At 40.9% G+C, this 18810-nt stretch overlaps 1 protein-coding gene across 4 annotated transcripts in view; it reads left to right on the top strand.

Annotated features, from left to right (window-relative positions):
• TASL (TLR adaptor interacting with endolysosomal SLC15A4) overlaps positions 1-18810 on the top strand; it is a 104979-nt gene that overhangs the window by 44259 nt on the left and 41910 nt on the right. The window contains exon 3 of one of the 4 annotated variants that reach the window (XM_084790571.1): positions 13478-13707. The exons of the other annotated variants lie outside the window; for them this stretch is intronic. Coding sequence (XP_084646697.1) covers positions 13685-13707 — 23 coding nt within the window. The 5' untranslated portion in view covers positions 13478-13684. The remainder of the gene's footprint in view (positions 1-13477; positions 13708-18810) is intronic. 4 annotated transcript variants of the gene reach the window in all.

Here is an 18810-nt window from a genome sequence, read left to right as displayed (position 1 = left end):
AGATTGCATTGGTTTGGGGAGATCCTTAGGTAGAATTGTTTTCTTATATTTTATTTGTTTTTAAAAATTTATTTATTTTATGTGTATTGGTCCTTTGGCTGTCAGATCTTGAAGTTACAGACAGTTGTGTGCTGCCATGTGGGTGCTGGGAATTGAACCCAGGTCCTCTGTAAGAACAGTCAGTGCTCCCAACTGCTAAGCCATTGCTCCAGCCCCTCTTCTAATTTTTTCTAGCTGCAGTGATTACCTTCATTCCTTGAGGCAGCAACAGGTCAGTATGGTCTTTCTTACCTCTTATTATTTGGACACCCTTGTGCACTGTTCAGGACGCTGGTAGTTGCATTGAGCCTGGCAAAAGTAAGCTAGTCTAATTTCCCCATGTAGGTCAACTGATTATTAGCCTTTGTAGAAAATTTTTTGTTGTTGTTTCAAGATAAGGTTTCTTTTGTGTAGCCTTGGCTTTCCTGGACTTAATTTGTAGAGCAGGATGGCCTCGAACTCACAGAGATCCCACTTCCTCTGCCTCTGCCTCTATAGTGCTGGGATTCCAGGCCTGTGTCACCATGCCTGCCTCACCATTGTAGAATTTGAAACCTTAATTTTCTGTTGGCATGTAAGACTATGCATTCCTAGTTTCTGAGGATTAGAATATGGACAGTTTTGGGAGACAGAATCTAAGGATAAGAGCTGCTTCTCTTTACAGCGGAGTGCTCACTGAATATTTCATAATAAATATTTTCCCGTGCCTGGTTAATGGCACAAAGCTATTTTATTATTGCACCTTTTAAAATTAAACAACTCCCAGTGCCACTCTGAGATGTCACAAGCATGTCAGAGGGCAGTGGCAGCCATCTTTTGGCTTCCCACTATAATCTTGGTTTCTGTCCTTTCTACTCCCTCTTTTTCCATCTTCCTGCCTCATTCCATGCTCCATCCTTCTCTCACCTTATTCCCTACTCTCTTTTGTTGTTGTTGTTTAAAATAAAAAGATCTGCTTTTGTGACTAGGAAAGCCTCCAGTGCAAAGCTGAGAGTGTGGAATGCTAGTGGTTTGTCTGGAGAGGTCAAATGTGATGTAATATTTCAGTTTGAAGGAAAACCTAATATATTCACATTGTACCTAAATTGAGCCCTGGAAGCAATTGTATTCTTAATTCTTTAATTGCTCTATCTTTTTCTTTATTTTTATTTTTGTTTTGTGTTTATTTGTATACATATTTGTTTGCTGTGTGCATATGCACACAGGTACTAGTGAGCACCTTGGTGCATCTGGGAAGATCAATAGTCAGTTCCCCCCACCATGTTGATCTCAGGGATGAAATGTAGTTTATCAGGCTTGCTAACTTGTGTATTTACCCACCAAGCAAACTCATCCACACCTTTGTTTGGGTTTTGAAGACAAAGTCTCATTCTTTACCCCAGGGTGGCCTGAAACTCATAACAATCCTCATGTCTCAGCCTCCTGCGTGCTAAAGTGACAGACTTGACCTTCAATAAGTAGCTGGATATGCTATTTGATCATTGCACAATTCATACATATATTAACATATCATATTAGACTCTAAATAACTATGTGCAATTACAATGTATAAAAACATTAATAGTTTCTGTTTCCAGTGATGTAGTCCCTAGAACCCCAGTACAATAAAGAGAGGGGGGTTGGGGAGGGAGGGAGGGAGGGAGGAAGGAAGGAAGATTGATTCTCAACTTGTTGAAAATTGTTTTTATTGTTTTCTTCAATTCTGGTATTGGAACCAAGCTAGGGAAGCAAGGTTCTATGCATACACAGTAGCTTACTGATAGATTTCCTCTACCTGTGAGGACTAGCTACTAGTTTTCTGCAGATAAGAACAAATTTAGATTCACTCTGGATCCTGTATACATTCCTTTTTAAAATTAATTGTAGTGTTTCAGGCGGTACAAAACTGCTGTCCATTCCCCAGAGTCCTCAAGGAGCCCTGGCTTTGCATTCCACAGAGTTTTGAAAGAGAAGCAGGAGTCAATGCTCTGGAGAGAAAGACTCAGCCCTGGTAAGGTGTGGTTTTCCTCACTGTCTCTTTATAACCACTTTTGTGTTCCACAAAAACTATTCCCACTCCTGCCCCTCATGGAGACTTGCTTTGTTTTGGTAGTGTCAGGGACAGAACTGGGGTCATGAGCATACTGGACAAGGATGCTGCCATTTAGTTACATTCCCAGCTGCTAAGATGGAACTTTGAGACAGAAAAGTCCCCATCTTGTCCCCAAGACCAGCCTCGAGTAAATCTTTCTTTTAACGTATATCTTTCTCAGAGATTTTCAGTCTAGCAGTGAACAGCACAGAATTTCAGTTTCAGTAACAGAGCTGAGTCACTTAATTTCCTCTACCCAAGTACTTTTTTGTCTCCTCCCTTACCTGGTCTTCCATGACGGCCTCTTAGTTTCCAAAGAACAGCAAATTATCATCTGTAAAACATTGGCCAAGAAAGACACAAATAACAAATAAAATAAAAAAACTGTTAAGGAATGTTCCTAGTCCTTCATTAACTTAAAAGTCTGTACAAGTTAGAGCACTGTCTGAACTTTGATTCCTGTTACAAAAGCAAAGTGAGCTTTATATCCTTATAAATTTGAATGTGCTTCACTGAATGACCTTCATGAAAAGGTGATCACAAGTACCCACCTTTTCCTTAACACAAATATTTAACACTTACGATAGAAATATAAACAGAACAATGATTTGTGATTTCTCAATATGTTCTTCCTTGCTGAAGGACCTTTAACTAGCTTTGATCAGTAGTCAGGGAAAACAGAGCAAACATTTTTGCCAATAGTAACAACACACAGATAGGAAAAATAAACCATGAAATAAAAGAAGTGGGGGAGAAAGCATGACGCTATTCAAATTTTAATACTAAAGATGTGTATCAGTTAACTCAGGAAATACAACTTCCTTCAAGTTGGACTGGGGGTGTTGTATTGTTTTGGATTTTGTTATCACAAAACACCTATCTTTCTGTTAATGCACCTTTTTATTTGAATTCCAAAGTTAATGGGTAAGTTGATAATCAACTTTGAGCAAACGCAAAGGAGAGGATATTCATCTTATAACAACTGCCAGTAAAGATACTACCACTCTTTGTTGTACATTTCACAACCAGATTACATAACCTCCCCAGGGTATGTCATCAGCAGCAGTAACATATTTAAATAACATGGAAAGTACACATGGGTACTGGGCTTTTATTTAGTGTGGTTTCAACTATGCTGTATCACTCCCTGTCTTTCCTATTGGTATGTAGAATGGGAAGATAGGTAAGGCAAGGGTAACAAAAAAAATGTTCCTACCAGTCTGCTAGGAGAAAGTCCTGAATAAGCTCCCTATTAGTTTCATTGTCCTCTCAACCTAACACCCACGCCCACATTACATAAGGAGTGCCTAGCACATGAAAGAAGCTCTTTATATTGAAAATGACACAATAATGATGTGTTTCTCAGCTCTCTTTCCTTGTATTTACATGCCCAAAGCCACACGCGATTTCCCCTTCTGTTCCAACTAGGACTTTTCCTCATACCACATCCACTTCCGTGAGAACCTCACATTTTGGAGATTGTCTTCCAGTTTCTGTTATAGTTCAGCCTTAAACAGGGTGAAAATTTTATTACCTGAAGAAGAAATGTGTCAAGCAGGAAGTCACTGTTGAGAGCTACTGGCCTACACCTTTACCTATTGGCAAGAGGATGAAATGCAGGAAGTACACTCCCAAACAGGAGACTCTAATTCTTTTCTTTTTTATGATACACTTGACTCATCCTTTTTTCTTTTCTTTTCTTTCTTTCTTTCTATATGTCTGTCTTTCTCTCTTTTTCTTTTTCTTTTTGTCTTTTTGTTTTTTTCAAGACAGGGTTTCTGTGTGTAGCCTTGGCTATCCTAGATTTACTTTATAAACCAAGCTGGCCCAGAACTACAGAGATCTGCCTAGCTCTGCTTCCATGAGCGCTGGGATTACAGGCGTATGCCATTGTGCCTGGCAGGAGACTCAGATTCTATCCTTTGCCAAAAATGAGGATAGTTACACAAAGAGTGGAGTAAAGAGATGATAGCTCAGTGAATAATGTCATCAGTTTCCAACCCTGATGATCTAAGTTCAGTCCCTGGTACCTGTATAAAGTATGGGTTTCAGCACCAGATGCATAAAGTGAGGACACGACCGCTTCAATTTATCATTGAGGGGAAGGCTTTTATTGTAGCTATGAAGGCTTGCACAGCCAGAGGCATCTGGAAGAGTTCAGAGTAGACCTGACCAGTAGACTGAACCAGACCATGAGAGCAGTATGTGTGTGTGTGTGTTGTGTGTGTGTGTGTGTGTGTGTGTGAGAGAGAGAGAGAGAGAGAGAGAAGAGAGAGAGAGAGAGAGAGAAAGAGAGAGAGAGAGACAGAGACAGACAGAGACAGAGACAGACAGAGAGACAGAGGGAGAAAGAAAGAGAGAGACAGAGAGAGAGAAAGAGAGAGAGGCACAGAGAAAAACAGAGAGACAGAGGGAGAGAGAGGGAGAGGGAGAGGGAGAGGGAGAGGGGGAGAGGGAGAGAGAGAGAGAGAGAGAGAGAGAGAGAGAGAGAGAGAGAGAGAGAGAGAGGAGAGTGAGGACTGACCAGGAGACCAAGAGAGCAATGAGGGTACAAGGCCAAAGTGGCGGGGCTATGTAGAACTGGGAAGTTGAGAGAAGGGACGCCCCATGAGGTAGAGAAGTTTAGGGCAGGAGGAGGGGTGAGAAGTGCTAAGCCTGGATGCCAGCCAGCATGGACTGTGGACTCTGTAAGGAGTATTTGTGCTGTTGAGAGAGCTTGGCGGCCAGCATATGCTTTGGTATGCTAATAGGCACCACAGTTGGCCTTTTGTCCTGAGTTTCCTTTGGACCTCACAGTACCCTCAGGGTGGAGGGAAGAGAACTGACTGGAAAGTTGTCCTCTGACCTCTATACTTGAGCTGTGTTACTCCAGCCACTTTTACTTCACTGGCACACACCTCAGAAAGTGGAAGGGGGGCTGGAGAGATGGCTCAGTGGTTAAGAGCACTGCCTGCTCTTCCAAAGGGCCCGGGTTCAATTCCCAGCACCCACATGGCAGCTCACAACTGTCTGTAACTCCAAGATCTGACACTCTCATACTAAGGCACATTAAAAATAAGTAAAATATTTAAAAAAAAAAAGAAAGAGGAAGGGGGTGGGAGGAGAGAAGGGTGGGGTTGAGGAGAAAAGATTGAAAGTAGAAACACCAAGGCCAGTTGTGCTGGCTGCTATAATCCCAGCCCTCAGGTGTCTGAAACAGGAGGATTGCAGCAAAGGAAAATGTGAAGTTAACTTAGGCTACATAGCGAGCTCTAGGCCAGCCTGGGTTACAATATAAGATTTTGCCTCAAAAACAAAGAACTAGATGCTAGAGAGAAATTCAGTCTGACTACTCTTTTATAGGTCCCAGGTTCAACTCCCAGCACCAATATGGTGGTAACTCTAGCTCCAGGGAATTCAGTTCGCTCCTTTGGCATCTTCAGACACCAAGCACATACAATGTGCACAGCCATACACAAAGACAAAACACTGGTACAAATAAAATAAAATAATAATCAAAACAAAAAATGCATCCACCTCAAACATATATCGTGTTTGGTTTTTGTTTTGTTTTGTTTTTTAGTTTTTCTAGACAGGATTTCTCTGTGTAGCCCTGGCTACCCTGGAATCACTCTGTAGACAAGGCAGACCTTGAACTAAAAATGATCATAATGAGTGAGTTAACCCAGAAGCAGAAAGAATCAAATGGTATATACTTACTTATATCTGGACACTAGCCCAAGGGGCATGTCCGACGAAAGTCTTTGCTCACCAGGAAAGTGAGACAGAGGGGAAGACTTCTTATTGGGACTCTATGTGAGAGAATCAAGGGAGAATTGGGAAATAGAAGGACCCAGAGTGTCCTAGAAATCTATAAGTAGATCATTATGACAGGCGGATATGGGCCCAGGCGTCCTGCTCGAACTATGGCACCAGCCAAGGACAATACATGCAGTAAACTTTGAACCCCTACCCAGATCTACCCAATGGACAGGACATTTCCTCACAGTTGAGTGGAGAGTGGGGTATGAATTTCACACAATTAATTAAAAAGAAATGGAAGCATGGACTGGAGATGCTGCTCACTCGACACAGTGCTTGCCTAGCGTGCACTAGGTCTGATCCCCGGCAGCACATAAAACAGACATGGTAGCACACAAAAAGGACATGGAGGCCAGGGTGTGGTGGTGTAAGCCTTTAATCCAAGAACATGGGACGCAGAACCAAGTGAATCTCTATGAGTTCTAGGCCAGCCTGATATACCAGAACCATATGGAGGATGGAGTTCTGGGAAATGTAGTTTCAAGGTACCTAAATTGATATGATACAAATCCATCATATCCTCCATAAGTAGCTTTGCTCTTTGAGGTTTGTTTCTCTTAGTTGGGCACCTCAGGAACCTTGATCAATATGTCATCCATACTTCCATAACTTTTCCCATCAATTATTATTAGGGGCTTTATTAATTAGATTCATTGTACGACATACCATTTTTGTATCTAGTGGTTTAAGACAAGGAACATTATGATTATTTATTGTGATTCTGTATACTAGTTGGCAGTTTCTCTCTGGTCAGGATCTGCTGGAAGCTGAGTGGTCCATGATGTATTTACTTACTGATAGTGTCCCGTGGTAGGTCTCACTGTTCCTAAATAGGATAGCCTGTCTCTGCTCCACTCTGCATTCTATCCTGTCCTGAAAATGTACTGGCCATGTGTTGTTTTGCATAGTAATGGTTTGTGACATGCCTATGCACTCCAAACTGCATGTCAGATTATTCAGTTTTTGAAACTCAGTTTGGGAGCTCCAAACATCACTAACATCACTGGCTGTCATCCAGAGATTTTCTCTTCAGTACTGTCATAGATACTTGTTTTCCACAAAGATATTTCAGTTTGGTATCCACACCATAGCACAGTGCTGGTGATGCCCTCACCGTGCCATGAGACTATTTCTGTTTTTATCAAGTGTCCTTACTTTAGATTCTTTTATTTGGGGGGAGGGAGGAGTTGGGATGGGGTCTCACATAGCCCAGGATGGCCATGAACGCTATGTATTATGAAGGTTGTCATTGATCTGTCCTTCTTCCTTCATTCTGCCATTCAGGCTCCACTTCCCTTCCTTTCATGGTGGCACAATTGCAGCGACCACCACTGGGAGGGGAAGTGAGGCAGGAATAGCCAGGAGTGATTAGAAAGACTCTTAGGAGACAGGCTTCATTGAGATAGCTCATTTAATGGGAGTATCAAAAGTTACTGAAAACATTTAGGTGGTGGGTAGGGGCTTTTGGGGTAAGTGTACATTTTTGGCCAGGGGCCAGTGTGTTGGGGATGCCTCATTTTCATGAGGAGGAATTCCAAAAACTGCTGGATATGACCTTATAAAGGGAGAGGAAGTTTAACCTGCCTACTGACCTACATGACCTCCTGGCAGGGACAAAGGTTGGGGTGCAGGACTATGTGTGCCAGGACATGCAGGCCCAGGGTGGTAGGGGTGGGGGTGCAGAGGGTTGCAGGGTGGAGCCGTCCTTCTCTTGTCGATCTCAGGATGAGATTTCCAGGATTTGGACAATGGGACAATGTCTTGACCCCATTCTTACTCTGCACCACCCCCAATCCCACAGATCTCTGGCTCCATACACCTTCTAACTTCTAGGATTCCACATATGTACCACCTAGTCTGGCCCTACATCAAGTTTTGAATGTTGAAAATCCTCAAGGATCAATGAATAGCACTTCATTATTTAAGAGTCCTTGATGTGCCAAAGCTGGATGCTTTTACCTGCAGAAAGTGTGGAAAGTGACCACTTTCTCTTACTTGGTGTTCTTTATCTCTTGGGCATTGACCTAGGACTTTGTGTGACTCTGTGTCAGGCAAATGTGGAAATACATGTCTATAGTCCCAGCACATGGAAGACAGAGGCAGGAAGATCAAGAATTACAGCCTATTCTCAGTTATATAGCCTGCTCAAAGTCAGTGTGAACAGCATGAAATCCTATCTGGAATAGATAGGTAGATAAATAGATAGATAGATAGATAGATAGATAGATAGATAGATAGATAGATGGAAAATTAATTCTTTAAGCACCAGGATGGTGATGTGGGCCTATAGTCTCAAAATACTTAGAAGACTGAGGCAGGAGGTACCAGAAGTTCAAGGCCGGAATAAAAAAATAATATTAACTAAGGTAAACTAAAGATAAAAAGAAGATAAAATTAAAAATAAAGTAAGATTCTGCCTATGGGCCATATCTCCAATGACAAGTCACTGGTGCAGATATAGGGAATTCATATCTGGGTCAAAGGTCAGGCTGTCTTCTTCATTACTGGAAATTATTCTCATGCACATTGATTCCACTTGGCATTACTCATTAGGACCTTACTTACCTGACTTTACTCATCAGTTAAATTAGTGTAAATCCAAGTTCAGTGAAGGCTTGGGTCAGAGGTATACAAGTCATAATAGGTCCTGTTCAGTATGGGTCCCTCCCATTATTCCTTTATCATGTTGACCTTATCCATCTCATGAGCAAACTATAGTCATTGGCTAGTTCCTCAATGTGCAATCACACTCATATTTTCTGAATTTTACCCATGCTGGTCTCTTAGATTTCTATAGTGTGTATGAGAAAGTTGAAGAAAAAAAGAGACAGACAGACAGATACACACATATACGAGAGAGAAAGAGAGAGAGAGAGAGAGAGAGAGAGAGAGAGAGAGAGAGAGAGAGAGAGAGAGAGAGAGAACCAATCATGGTACCATAGTGTGAAAATGTGGAAATCAAAAGACAGCTTAGTTCTCTCTGGCCACCATGTAGATTCTGGAGATCAAATTTTGGTTGCCAAACTTGGTAATAAGTGTCGTTACCCCACCGAGCCATCTCACTCCCCTTCTCATTATTCTTAAATCCATAAACCTTCTTCCTCTGCTCCTCAAATTCTAATTGCTTGGTTAGCAGGAATTTACTAAAGTTGTTCCATTGTCTTTTTTTTTTGATAATTAAGTCAGTTGTCATATCAGTTGTCATAGAACTTCAAAAATACTAAGTCAAATGAATAGACTTTTAATTAGGGTCTCAAAATAGAGCAGAAAATCTAATACAAACAGAATGGAGGTAAAGGCTGTGCCAAGACTTCACATGAGAACCACTCTAGACATTTAGCTGAAATACCTTCTGAAGTCTGTGCCCTCAAGGGGGCCTAACTTGGAGAGTCCACCCTTTTACTTCTAAGCTTCCAGTGGAATTTATCTAGGCAGTGGTTGGAGTTCGACTGCTAGGAAATACTCCTTTAAAATTTTTTCCCATATAATGTATTTTGATCATTTTTTCCCCTCCCCAAATGCCTTTCAGACCCTTACCACCTCCTTGCTCTCTTCCCTCACCACCCTTGGGTGCCTTCTCTGCTTTCATGGCCCAGTTCAGTCTGCTGTCCATGTTCAGCCTGGATCTTTCCAGGTGTCTCTGGATGCGCTCTCCCTCATATCTACAAGAATACCCTTCTCCTCAACCATACCGAGGAGTGGTCTTGTCCTCATTTTCATTCACATAAACATACAAGTTGCATACAGACTGAACAGGGAGTATGTATGTGTTTAGATTATATATACATATATATATATATATATATATATATATATATGCATAAATGTGTGTGATGGCAATTAATGGAAAATACTCTTAATAGGAAAATGGGAAGGCCTGAAAATAAAGTGATCCCTATTGGGTTTGGAGTTGCGAGGATAGGGTAGGCATGAAGGAGTTGATGAACCTGAGGAAAGTAATATTCCTGCGTACAATAAAGGTTAGTCACCATTTTCATTTTTCATTCATATTCCTGAGGCTTTTGGAGGGCATAAGCTGAACTGAAACTTCAGGCAGAAAGGGGCAATGAATGTGAAAAATAATGAGGTGTATATAAAAGGATTTGGATGGAGAAAAGGAAAGGGGCAAATGATGTAATTATATTATAATCTCAAAGAATAATAAATAATAATAATGTTGACAGTTTCTATTTTTAGCACAGTGGTCCTCAAACTCCCTAATGCTGTGACACTTTAATAAAGTTCCTCATGTAGTGACCCTCAAGTATAAAATTATTTCATTGTTACTTCACAGCTGTAATTTTGCTACTATTATGAATTGTCATGTAAATATCTGATATGCAGGATATCTGCTATGTGACCCCCACTAAGGTCAAGTCCCACAGGTTGACAACCTTTGCTTTAGCATATCCATCCCTAATCCCTTGCTCCCACTCCCCGAGACACCCTCCTGCATTCACATATAGTATAGTTTTTAAAGAACTACTACTTATCCAGGCGGAGTCGTGCCTGGTAATTCCTGCACTAGAGAAGGTCAATCAGGAAGATCATGAGTTTGAGGGCAGCTGAGCTACAGGTTGAGACTTTTTCCAGTAGGACATTTTCAACAATATAGAAAAATTTAAGAAAAAGTAAAAAAAAAATAAAATAAAATAAATCACAAGCATGCCAACTTCATTGGTTACGTTTCTTTTGTAAGAAAATGCCACACAGAAGCAACTTAAGGGGAGACTCTTCCCTCATAAGTTTAGGAACTAGTAGGCTTTCATTGAGGGGAAGGCACAGGGGCGCATTTGGCTGTCTCTTACATCAGTAGCTTGCAGCACAGCCTGATACACCTCGGCAGACCCAAAATAGAGCTACTGTGAGTTACTGTATATGAGGGTTAGATTAGTTAATTCCTTGAGGTTTCCATCTTATTTTGTTTTGTTTTAAGATGTGGTCTTGACTATGTAGCGTTGGTTGTCCTGGAATTCACAGCGTAGGCTAAATTGACCTTAAACTTACAGTAATACTCCTGCCTCAGCCTCTAGAGGGCTGGGACATTTAAGTTTTGAGATCATATTTCAATGTATAAGGAATTTATATATTCTGTTAGCTACTGTTTAAAACTCAGATGCTTCTAAGGAGGGAAAAATGACCTGATATCATAGCAGAGGAACAAGTTAAGATTCAAAAGGATCTGGGTTTTAAATCTTGGTCCTTGTTTGTGCTTATAAAATTATTTACATTTTTCTTTTCTTTTGCTTTTTGTATGAGACAGGATCTCATATATCTCAGCCTAACCTTCAAATTACTGGGTAGTCAACACCTTGAACTCCTATTTCTCCTGCTTCCAGCTCCCAAATACGATATTACATGAATGTGCCAAGCTTGGCAATATTTTTGGTACCACATTATTTTTCTTACATTTATTATATTATTAGTGAATTGGGAAGTGTATGTACATGTGTATATGACTATGCATATATGTGTGCACACAAATCTGCAAGACAGTGTGCATGTAGAAGTTAAAGGACAACTTTTGGGATTTGGTTTTCTTCCTTAATGTGGGTCTTGGGATAGAACTCATGTTGTCAGGCTTGGCTGCAAGCACCTTTATCCACTAAACCATTTCTCTGGCTCCAGCATTGTTGCTGTTTTTACAGTTATTTAGTGTGTGTGTGTGTGTGTGTGTGTGTGTGTGTGTGTGTGTGTATGTGTGTGTACGTGCCATGTCATGGATGTTCCCATAGTTATTGTTCTATTGCTATGAAGAGACACTATGACCAAGGCAACTGTTAGAAGAAAGCATTTAACAGAGGGCTTGATTGCAGTTGTAGAATGTTAGTCTCTGATTGTCATGATAGGAAGCAGAGAGCATGGATCTGGAGCAGTACTTGAGAGTTTTAGATACTGCTCCCTGGGCAGTAGGCAAAGAGAGAGACACTGGACCCTGTATGAGCTTTTGAAACCTCGAAGCATGCTCTCAGTGACACAGTTCATCAAACAAGGCCACACACATTCCAGCAAGACTGTACCTCCTAAACCTTCCAAATACTTCCACTAATTGGGGACCAAACATTCAAATACAAGCTTATGGGGCCATTCTCTTTCTGTTTTTTTCTTTTTTTAGTATATTTTATTGGTTTATTCATATTACATCTCAATTGTTATCCCATCCCTTGTATCCTCCCATTCCTCTCTGCCTCCCATTTTCCCCTTACTCCCCTACCCTATGTCCCATGAAAGTCTTCACTTACCAGGAAACTGGGACAGAGGGGAGGCCATCCTATTGAGATTCTAGGTGAGAGAAGCATGGGAGAATGAGGAAATAGAAGGTTCTAGAAGGTTCTAGAAACCTACAAGTAGAAGAACATTATGATGGGAAGATCTGGGCCTGGGGGTCCTGCTCAAACTATGGCACCAGCCAAGGACAATACGTGCAGTAAACTTCAAACCCCTACACAGATCTAGCCAATGGACAGGACGTTCTTCACAGTTGAGTGAAGAGTGGGGTCTAACTTTCTCACGTACTCTGGGGCCTCATATTTGGCCATGTCTCCTGGATGGGGAGGCCTGGTGGAACTCAGAGTAAGGATAGCAGGCTACCAAGAAGAGACTTGATACCCTATGAGCATATACAGGAGGAGGAGGTCCCCCTCAGTCTCTTTCAAATCAATGCATATCTAGAGGTCTGAGAGAATCAGTTCTCACATTTACGCATGTCCTTCATGAAGCAGCAGATGCCAATTTTATCAAATACTGACCCTTGTATAGATTTGTGAAAGCCTTCTTGGTGATGAAATGTGATGCATTCAAGAAATGCTTCCTGCTGCATAAGGGAGCAGATGAGATGCCAGGAACTAGCAGCTTTCTCATGAAATGGCATTTTTTACCTGAAAGAACAATTGGCAAATTTTAATTTTGTAAATGTGGAAATTCGGCAGACATTTTCTTACAGTGAATAAAGGATATCTGCTACTTCTAGGATAGCAATTGTTAGTCAGTATTCCCAGTAGAAAAACTTAAGTTTTCAAATTAAAATTAAAATTTTAGAGAGCTATTTTATAATTGTTTTTTATTATTATTTCCTTTTTTTTTGGCTTTTCAGAGTAGGATTGCTCTGTGTAGCCTAGGCTGTCCTGGACTCACTTTGTAGACCAGGCTGGCTTCAAATTCACAATGATCCACCTGCCTCTGCCTCCCCAAGTGCTGAGATTACAGGCATGTGCCACCATGCCTGTCTTATTATTTACTTTCATATGTATGATATGTACATGGGTTATGTAAGGTCAGGGGACAACTTGTATAACCAGTTCTCTCCTTTCACTTTTATGTGGATTCTGGGGGTCAGACTCAGTTCTTCAGATTTTTGTGGCAAGGATTTGACCTGATGAGCTATCTCACAAGTTCTCCAGTTTATCTTTTTTATTTACGATTTATTCTTTGAAAATTTCATATGTTTCTACACTGTATTTTGATCATATTTGTCTTAGTCAGTCCTCTATTGCTGTGAAGAAACACCATGACCACAGAAACTCTTATAAAGGAAAGCATTTAATTGTCTCTTGTTTGCAATTTCAGAGGTTTAGTCCATTACCTCATGGTGGGGAGCTTGGAAGAAGACCTGGTCCTGGAGAAGTAGCTGAGAGTTCTGGATCTGGATCTGTTGGCAGAAGGAAGAGAGCAACACTGGGCCCAGTTTGAGCTTAGGAAACCTTAATGCCCACCTAAGAGACATTCTTCCTCTACCAAAGCCACACCGACTCCCAAAAGGACATTTCCATACTGATGGAATCACACTACTCTGACAAGTATGTCTGGAGGTCCTATCTGTGGACAAGTCTACAGATCCTTTGTCTTCCTTTTCAATTCAGCATAAGCTTCTGTGCTACAGATATGTACTATCTTAGTTCATTTGTCCCCCAGTGATGGGCTTTGACTTAGTCTGCTTCTTGTTTTCTTGTGTGAGAGTCTGAGTTGCAAACCCCACAGTGGCTGGGGTTGATGGCCAGGTGCTTTGGGGTCTACAACCCAGATCCTGTCTAGCTGATGGAATTGTTCCTGGCACTCATCAGGCCTCATCATTGGCCTATAGCTGAGGTTGATGCCAGTTCAGAGAGAAAGAAGCTGAATGTGGCCATAACTGCCGAGTTGAGTAGTGTTCTGGATGCTCCCAAGCCCCTAGAATTACAGGTGACACCTCATGATCCAGAGCTGGTAGAAGTTGCCAGCCCTATGCAAATGGCAGCTCCGTAGAGCAAAGATGTTGCCCTTGTGTCTTCAGGGTCTAGTCTCCAAATAGCAGCAACTTGGGTATCTCTGGACAAATTTCAGTTCTAGTACTACTTGCATCCAAGTGTGGGAGGAGGTGTTGGGAAATAGGAGGTGGAAACACAGCTATACCCAAAGAGAAAGAGAGGAAGAGGTCTCCAGCAGGGCTTCCTTGGCTCACTGGCTGGGAGCCTCCAGGTTAGGGAGGGTACACTCCTATCCAGGACACCAGTATTCCTCCCTTGGATGGCTTGACAAGAAGCATGCTCTGATTCCCCAGGGAAGTTATCCATCTTTCCTAGGGCCCATGAAAGGCATTGCTGGTTTGAACAGCTGTGACTTCACAGCTCAAGCAGTCTCTGTCTTAGGATAGGGGCCTGTGGCCACATTGTGGTCCCACTGGAGCCTCTCTGGCTTCTCTTTGATATTCACCCTCTCAGGTTCTGAAGCCACTTAATGGAGTCACAACTCTGGAATCTCGATCAGTTTGGCCACTTCTTCTCTGATGTTAATATTGGGACATGGCTTCTGTTCAAAGACCTGAATTGAATTCAAAGAACTTGGTATTAGTCTTTGTCAAACTTGGTCCTCTTTTGTCTCTGGATTCCAGGAGATGTGACAGAAGCCATGGCTGGTTGTGTTCTTGTAGCTGATCAAGTATCTCAGTAGAATCATATTAGTTCTTGGAAGTCATATTTTCTTGCAGAAATGACTTTAAAACTCAAGAGCCCAGGTGTGGCAATGCCCAGCTGCAATCTCAGCACTCAGATAATCAAATAATCAAATAAACAAGCTGGGTGTGGTAGATCATGCCCTCAATCCTTGTACTTGGGAGGCTGCGGAAGGACTGTTGTGATTTCCAGACCAGCCTGGGCTACAGAGCAAGACCTTATCTCCAGAACCTGAAATAAAATAAAGTAACAGCCCCATCCCTGCAAAAAAAAAAAAAAACTCAATGGAGCAATGATCCAGAAGTCCTTTGACAAGGTATTAGTCTTCTGTGGACAGACTCTTGTCTTCTCTTAGGCTCCTCAAGTTTCATACAGTTCTGAATACTCATAAATTTGACCTGGATGAGTGAATTCTGCTACTTGACTCTTTAGCTCAAGTGTTCAGAGAGAACCCATGTCAGAGGATCAGGAAGAACCAGTTTTTCTAGGTTTGATCATCTTGCACTTAGGAAAAAAGCTTTGTAACTAGAGTATCATTTCCTTATGAATTGTTAAGAAAGCAAATAGATGCAAGGAGGAGGTCAAATGCATTACCCTGCAATGCAAACTAGAAAGTAGATTATAGGAAATCACAGTGGAGAAACAAAATTTCCCTAACAAAACCTACCCTTAAATTCAACTTTCCCTCTTTCTCCTTTTTAATATTTCTTTATTATTTGTGATTATACTTACATCATTTCCCCTTCCCTTTCCTCCCTCCAAAGCTTCCCATATACCCCTCCTTGCTCTCTTTCAAATTCATGGACTCTTTTTTCAATAATTATTCACACACACACACACACACACACACACACACACACACATATATATATATATATATATATACAACCTGCTCAGTCTTGTATAATATTTGTATGCGTGCTTTCAGGGTTGACCATTTGGCATTGGAAAACCATCTTGTGTGCTATCCCCTTGGGAAAAGCTTTCTTTCATTCCCAGCATTCTTTAGTTGCCTATAGTTCTTTGTGTAGGGTTGAGAGGCCTCATGAGCTTTGGATGTCATCATATTTCTTAATTAACATTTAATAATAATCTACATGTATTTATTATGAATATTTAAATATTCCTTATAATTATAGTACAAATGATACCTGTAAGATCTAAAATCTAAAAGAAGAAATAAGTAAGTAGTGTTAGGGCTTGCTCCTTGTAACATAGCTGAAGCTATTCAGTATCCATTTTTGTTCATAAGGTGAAACTAAGTTAAAAAATGTTTTTAATTTTAAAATTATTTATTTATTTATTTATTTATTTATTTATTATGTATACAGTATTCTGCCTGCATGTATGCCTGCATGACAAATGAGGGCACCAGATCTCATTACAGATAGGTTTTAGCCACCATGTAGTTGCTAGAAATTGAGCTCAGGACCTAAGGAAGAGCAGCCAGTGTTTTTAACCTTTAAGCCGTCTGTTCAGCCCAAGTTCAATTTTTTTTAAACTATGCTTCCTAGAAATAATTATTGATAGGTGACACTAATAAATCCTGCCAGAGAGTCAAGTTAGCCTTCTATTTTACCATGACTCAGTGGTGTCATAGTTCATGCTCTGTTGTCTCCACCCTTGGCTACACTCAGGTTACACTCTATGTTATCTCTACACTTGGCTATTCTCTAGTTGTACTCTGGAAGATCATAACCACCACCTTACTTACTTCACTTGGGACCAATCAGCTTAAAGGTTAGCTTATAAAACTTTGTCTAGTTACCCAAAAATGTAATATTGCTTTGTACAGTTAGCCAGAATGTGTTCCTGCCCTCACTCTGTCTTTTACATTTGGTTTTTCTATTAAAAAGCCTGCCCTAAAAGCAGATTGAGGTCACAATTTGGCTCCCGAGTCCACTGTGTTCCTGACCACGGTCAGTCTTCAGGTATTGCATTCAATAAACCATCTATATCTGACGAAGACCAGAGTCTGAGTGGTTTGTGCTACTCTTCTTGGACTACAACAGTAGAAAAAAAATATCTATTTTCAAAATGTCACAATAAGGTTTACAATCAATTATGTAATGATAAGATATTAATTTGTTATTTACTATACATTTTATAGTGACATAGCTATCAATAAAAGCAGAAATGATTCTATTGAAGGGTGCCATCTAATTAAAAAGACAATACCAAAAATCATTACCTTAGTTGATAAATTCAACCTTTTCTCTTATGGTAAAACAGTAAGAATATAGCCAGTTGTGGTGGCACACACCTTTTATCCTAGCACTTAGCTAGGCAGAGGCAGGCAGATCACTGTGAGTTTGAGGCCATTGTGGTCTACAAAACAAGTCCAGGATAGCCAAGGCCACATGGAGAAACCCTGCCTCAAAATAAAAAACAACAACAACAAAAAGGTAAGAATGCAGTTAGTGTTAAACTGTAATTTATTTTTTTCTGTTTAACCATGCTTATTCTTTTTCCAGTTAGAGGTATATGGAAGTCACTCAATGACTTAACATTTTGGCTAAGCCTTATTCGTTTTTTTGCTGGCTAACATCGGGCTTATAATAAAAAATATTTTCTGAATATTATAGTGATCAGCTGGGCATGTTGGCACACACCAGTGGAGGCAAGCAAATCAGAAGTTCAAAGGTAGCTTTGGCTATATAGTGAATTTGAGGCCAGATGTGTTGAACAACATATGAGTCAGTTTCAAGAAACCCAAAGCCCAATAGGCACATCACATATGCCTTTAATCCCAGAATCTGAGAGGCAGGAGGAGGAGATGTTTGAAAATTTGTGGTTAGTCAGGACTACAAAATGAGACCCTATCTTAAATAAAAAACCAAAAACCAAAATACTGAACTTATTCTAATAAGAGGTAGAATATGAAATTAGTGTGCTGGGATCAAGCCTATCATCCCAACACTTGAGAGGCTGAGCCCAATCTGGACAAAAGAGTAAGTGCCAGTCCAGCCAGACCTATAGTGGGAGATTCTTGGTGTCACCTTGGCTGTTCTGGACTTCCTTTTGTAGACCAAGCTGACCTCAAACTCAGAGATCTACCTGCCTCTGCCTCCGAAGTACTGGGATTAAAGGTTTGCACCACCACACCTGGCCAGTGTGAGATTCTTTTAAAAATTTTTAAAAAGAAATAGAATAGAATCTGATCTAAGGTATCTATTTCAGGGGTAGGCCACATGTGTGAGGTCTTGGGTTCCATCCACAGCACTGTCAAAAATTATAAAAAGGGAGATTATTTTTAGCTTAATTGATTACATTCTTCCTTCCTTCCTTCCTTCCTTCCTTCCTTCCTTCCTTCCTTCTTTCCTTCCTGAGGTAGATTGAATGATATGCATTTGAATACTTGGTCCCCAATTGCTGTCCCTGTTTGTGTAGGTTTAGGAGGTGTGGCCTTGCTAGAGGAGGTGTGCCACTGGGGCAGGCTTTGAGGTTTTGAATGGCCCAGGTGCTCTCTCTGCACCCCATTTGTGGTTCTAGATGTGAGCTCTTAGCATGCTGATCCAGATGTCATGCCTGCCTGCTGCCATGGTTCCCCACAGGGATGATGATAGACTCTTCTAGAACTAAGCCCCTCTGAGCCACCATTTTATTAAGTTCCCTTGGTTATTGTGGCAATGGAAAAGTACTAATATATATCCTTTCTTTGTATGGTCCTGGGGCTTGAATCTGGGGCTTCATGCATTAGAGATGACCACCCTACACTTGAGCTATATACCCAACCCTTTTTAATTTTTTTTGAATGAAGTTTCAACAAATTATTTAATCTGGTTTCAAATTCACTACGTTAGCACAACAAGGCATTGAATGTGTGATCCTCCTGCCTTTGCTTGTGTGAGACCATGCCTCATGTAATTCATGCTGGCTGTTAACCAGCTACATAAGTAGCTGAGGATGACATTGAATTCCTGGCCTCCTGCCTCTACTTCCCAAATGTAGAGATTACAGGTTTTCATCTTT

This window comes from Acomys minous (genome assembly GCF_964271855.1).
Source record: "Acomys minous genome assembly, chromosome: 7".
NCBI lineage: Eukaryota > Metazoa > Chordata > Mammalia > Rodentia > Muridae > Acomys > Acomys minous.
This window is presented reverse-complemented; position numbering and strand designations above follow the sequence as displayed.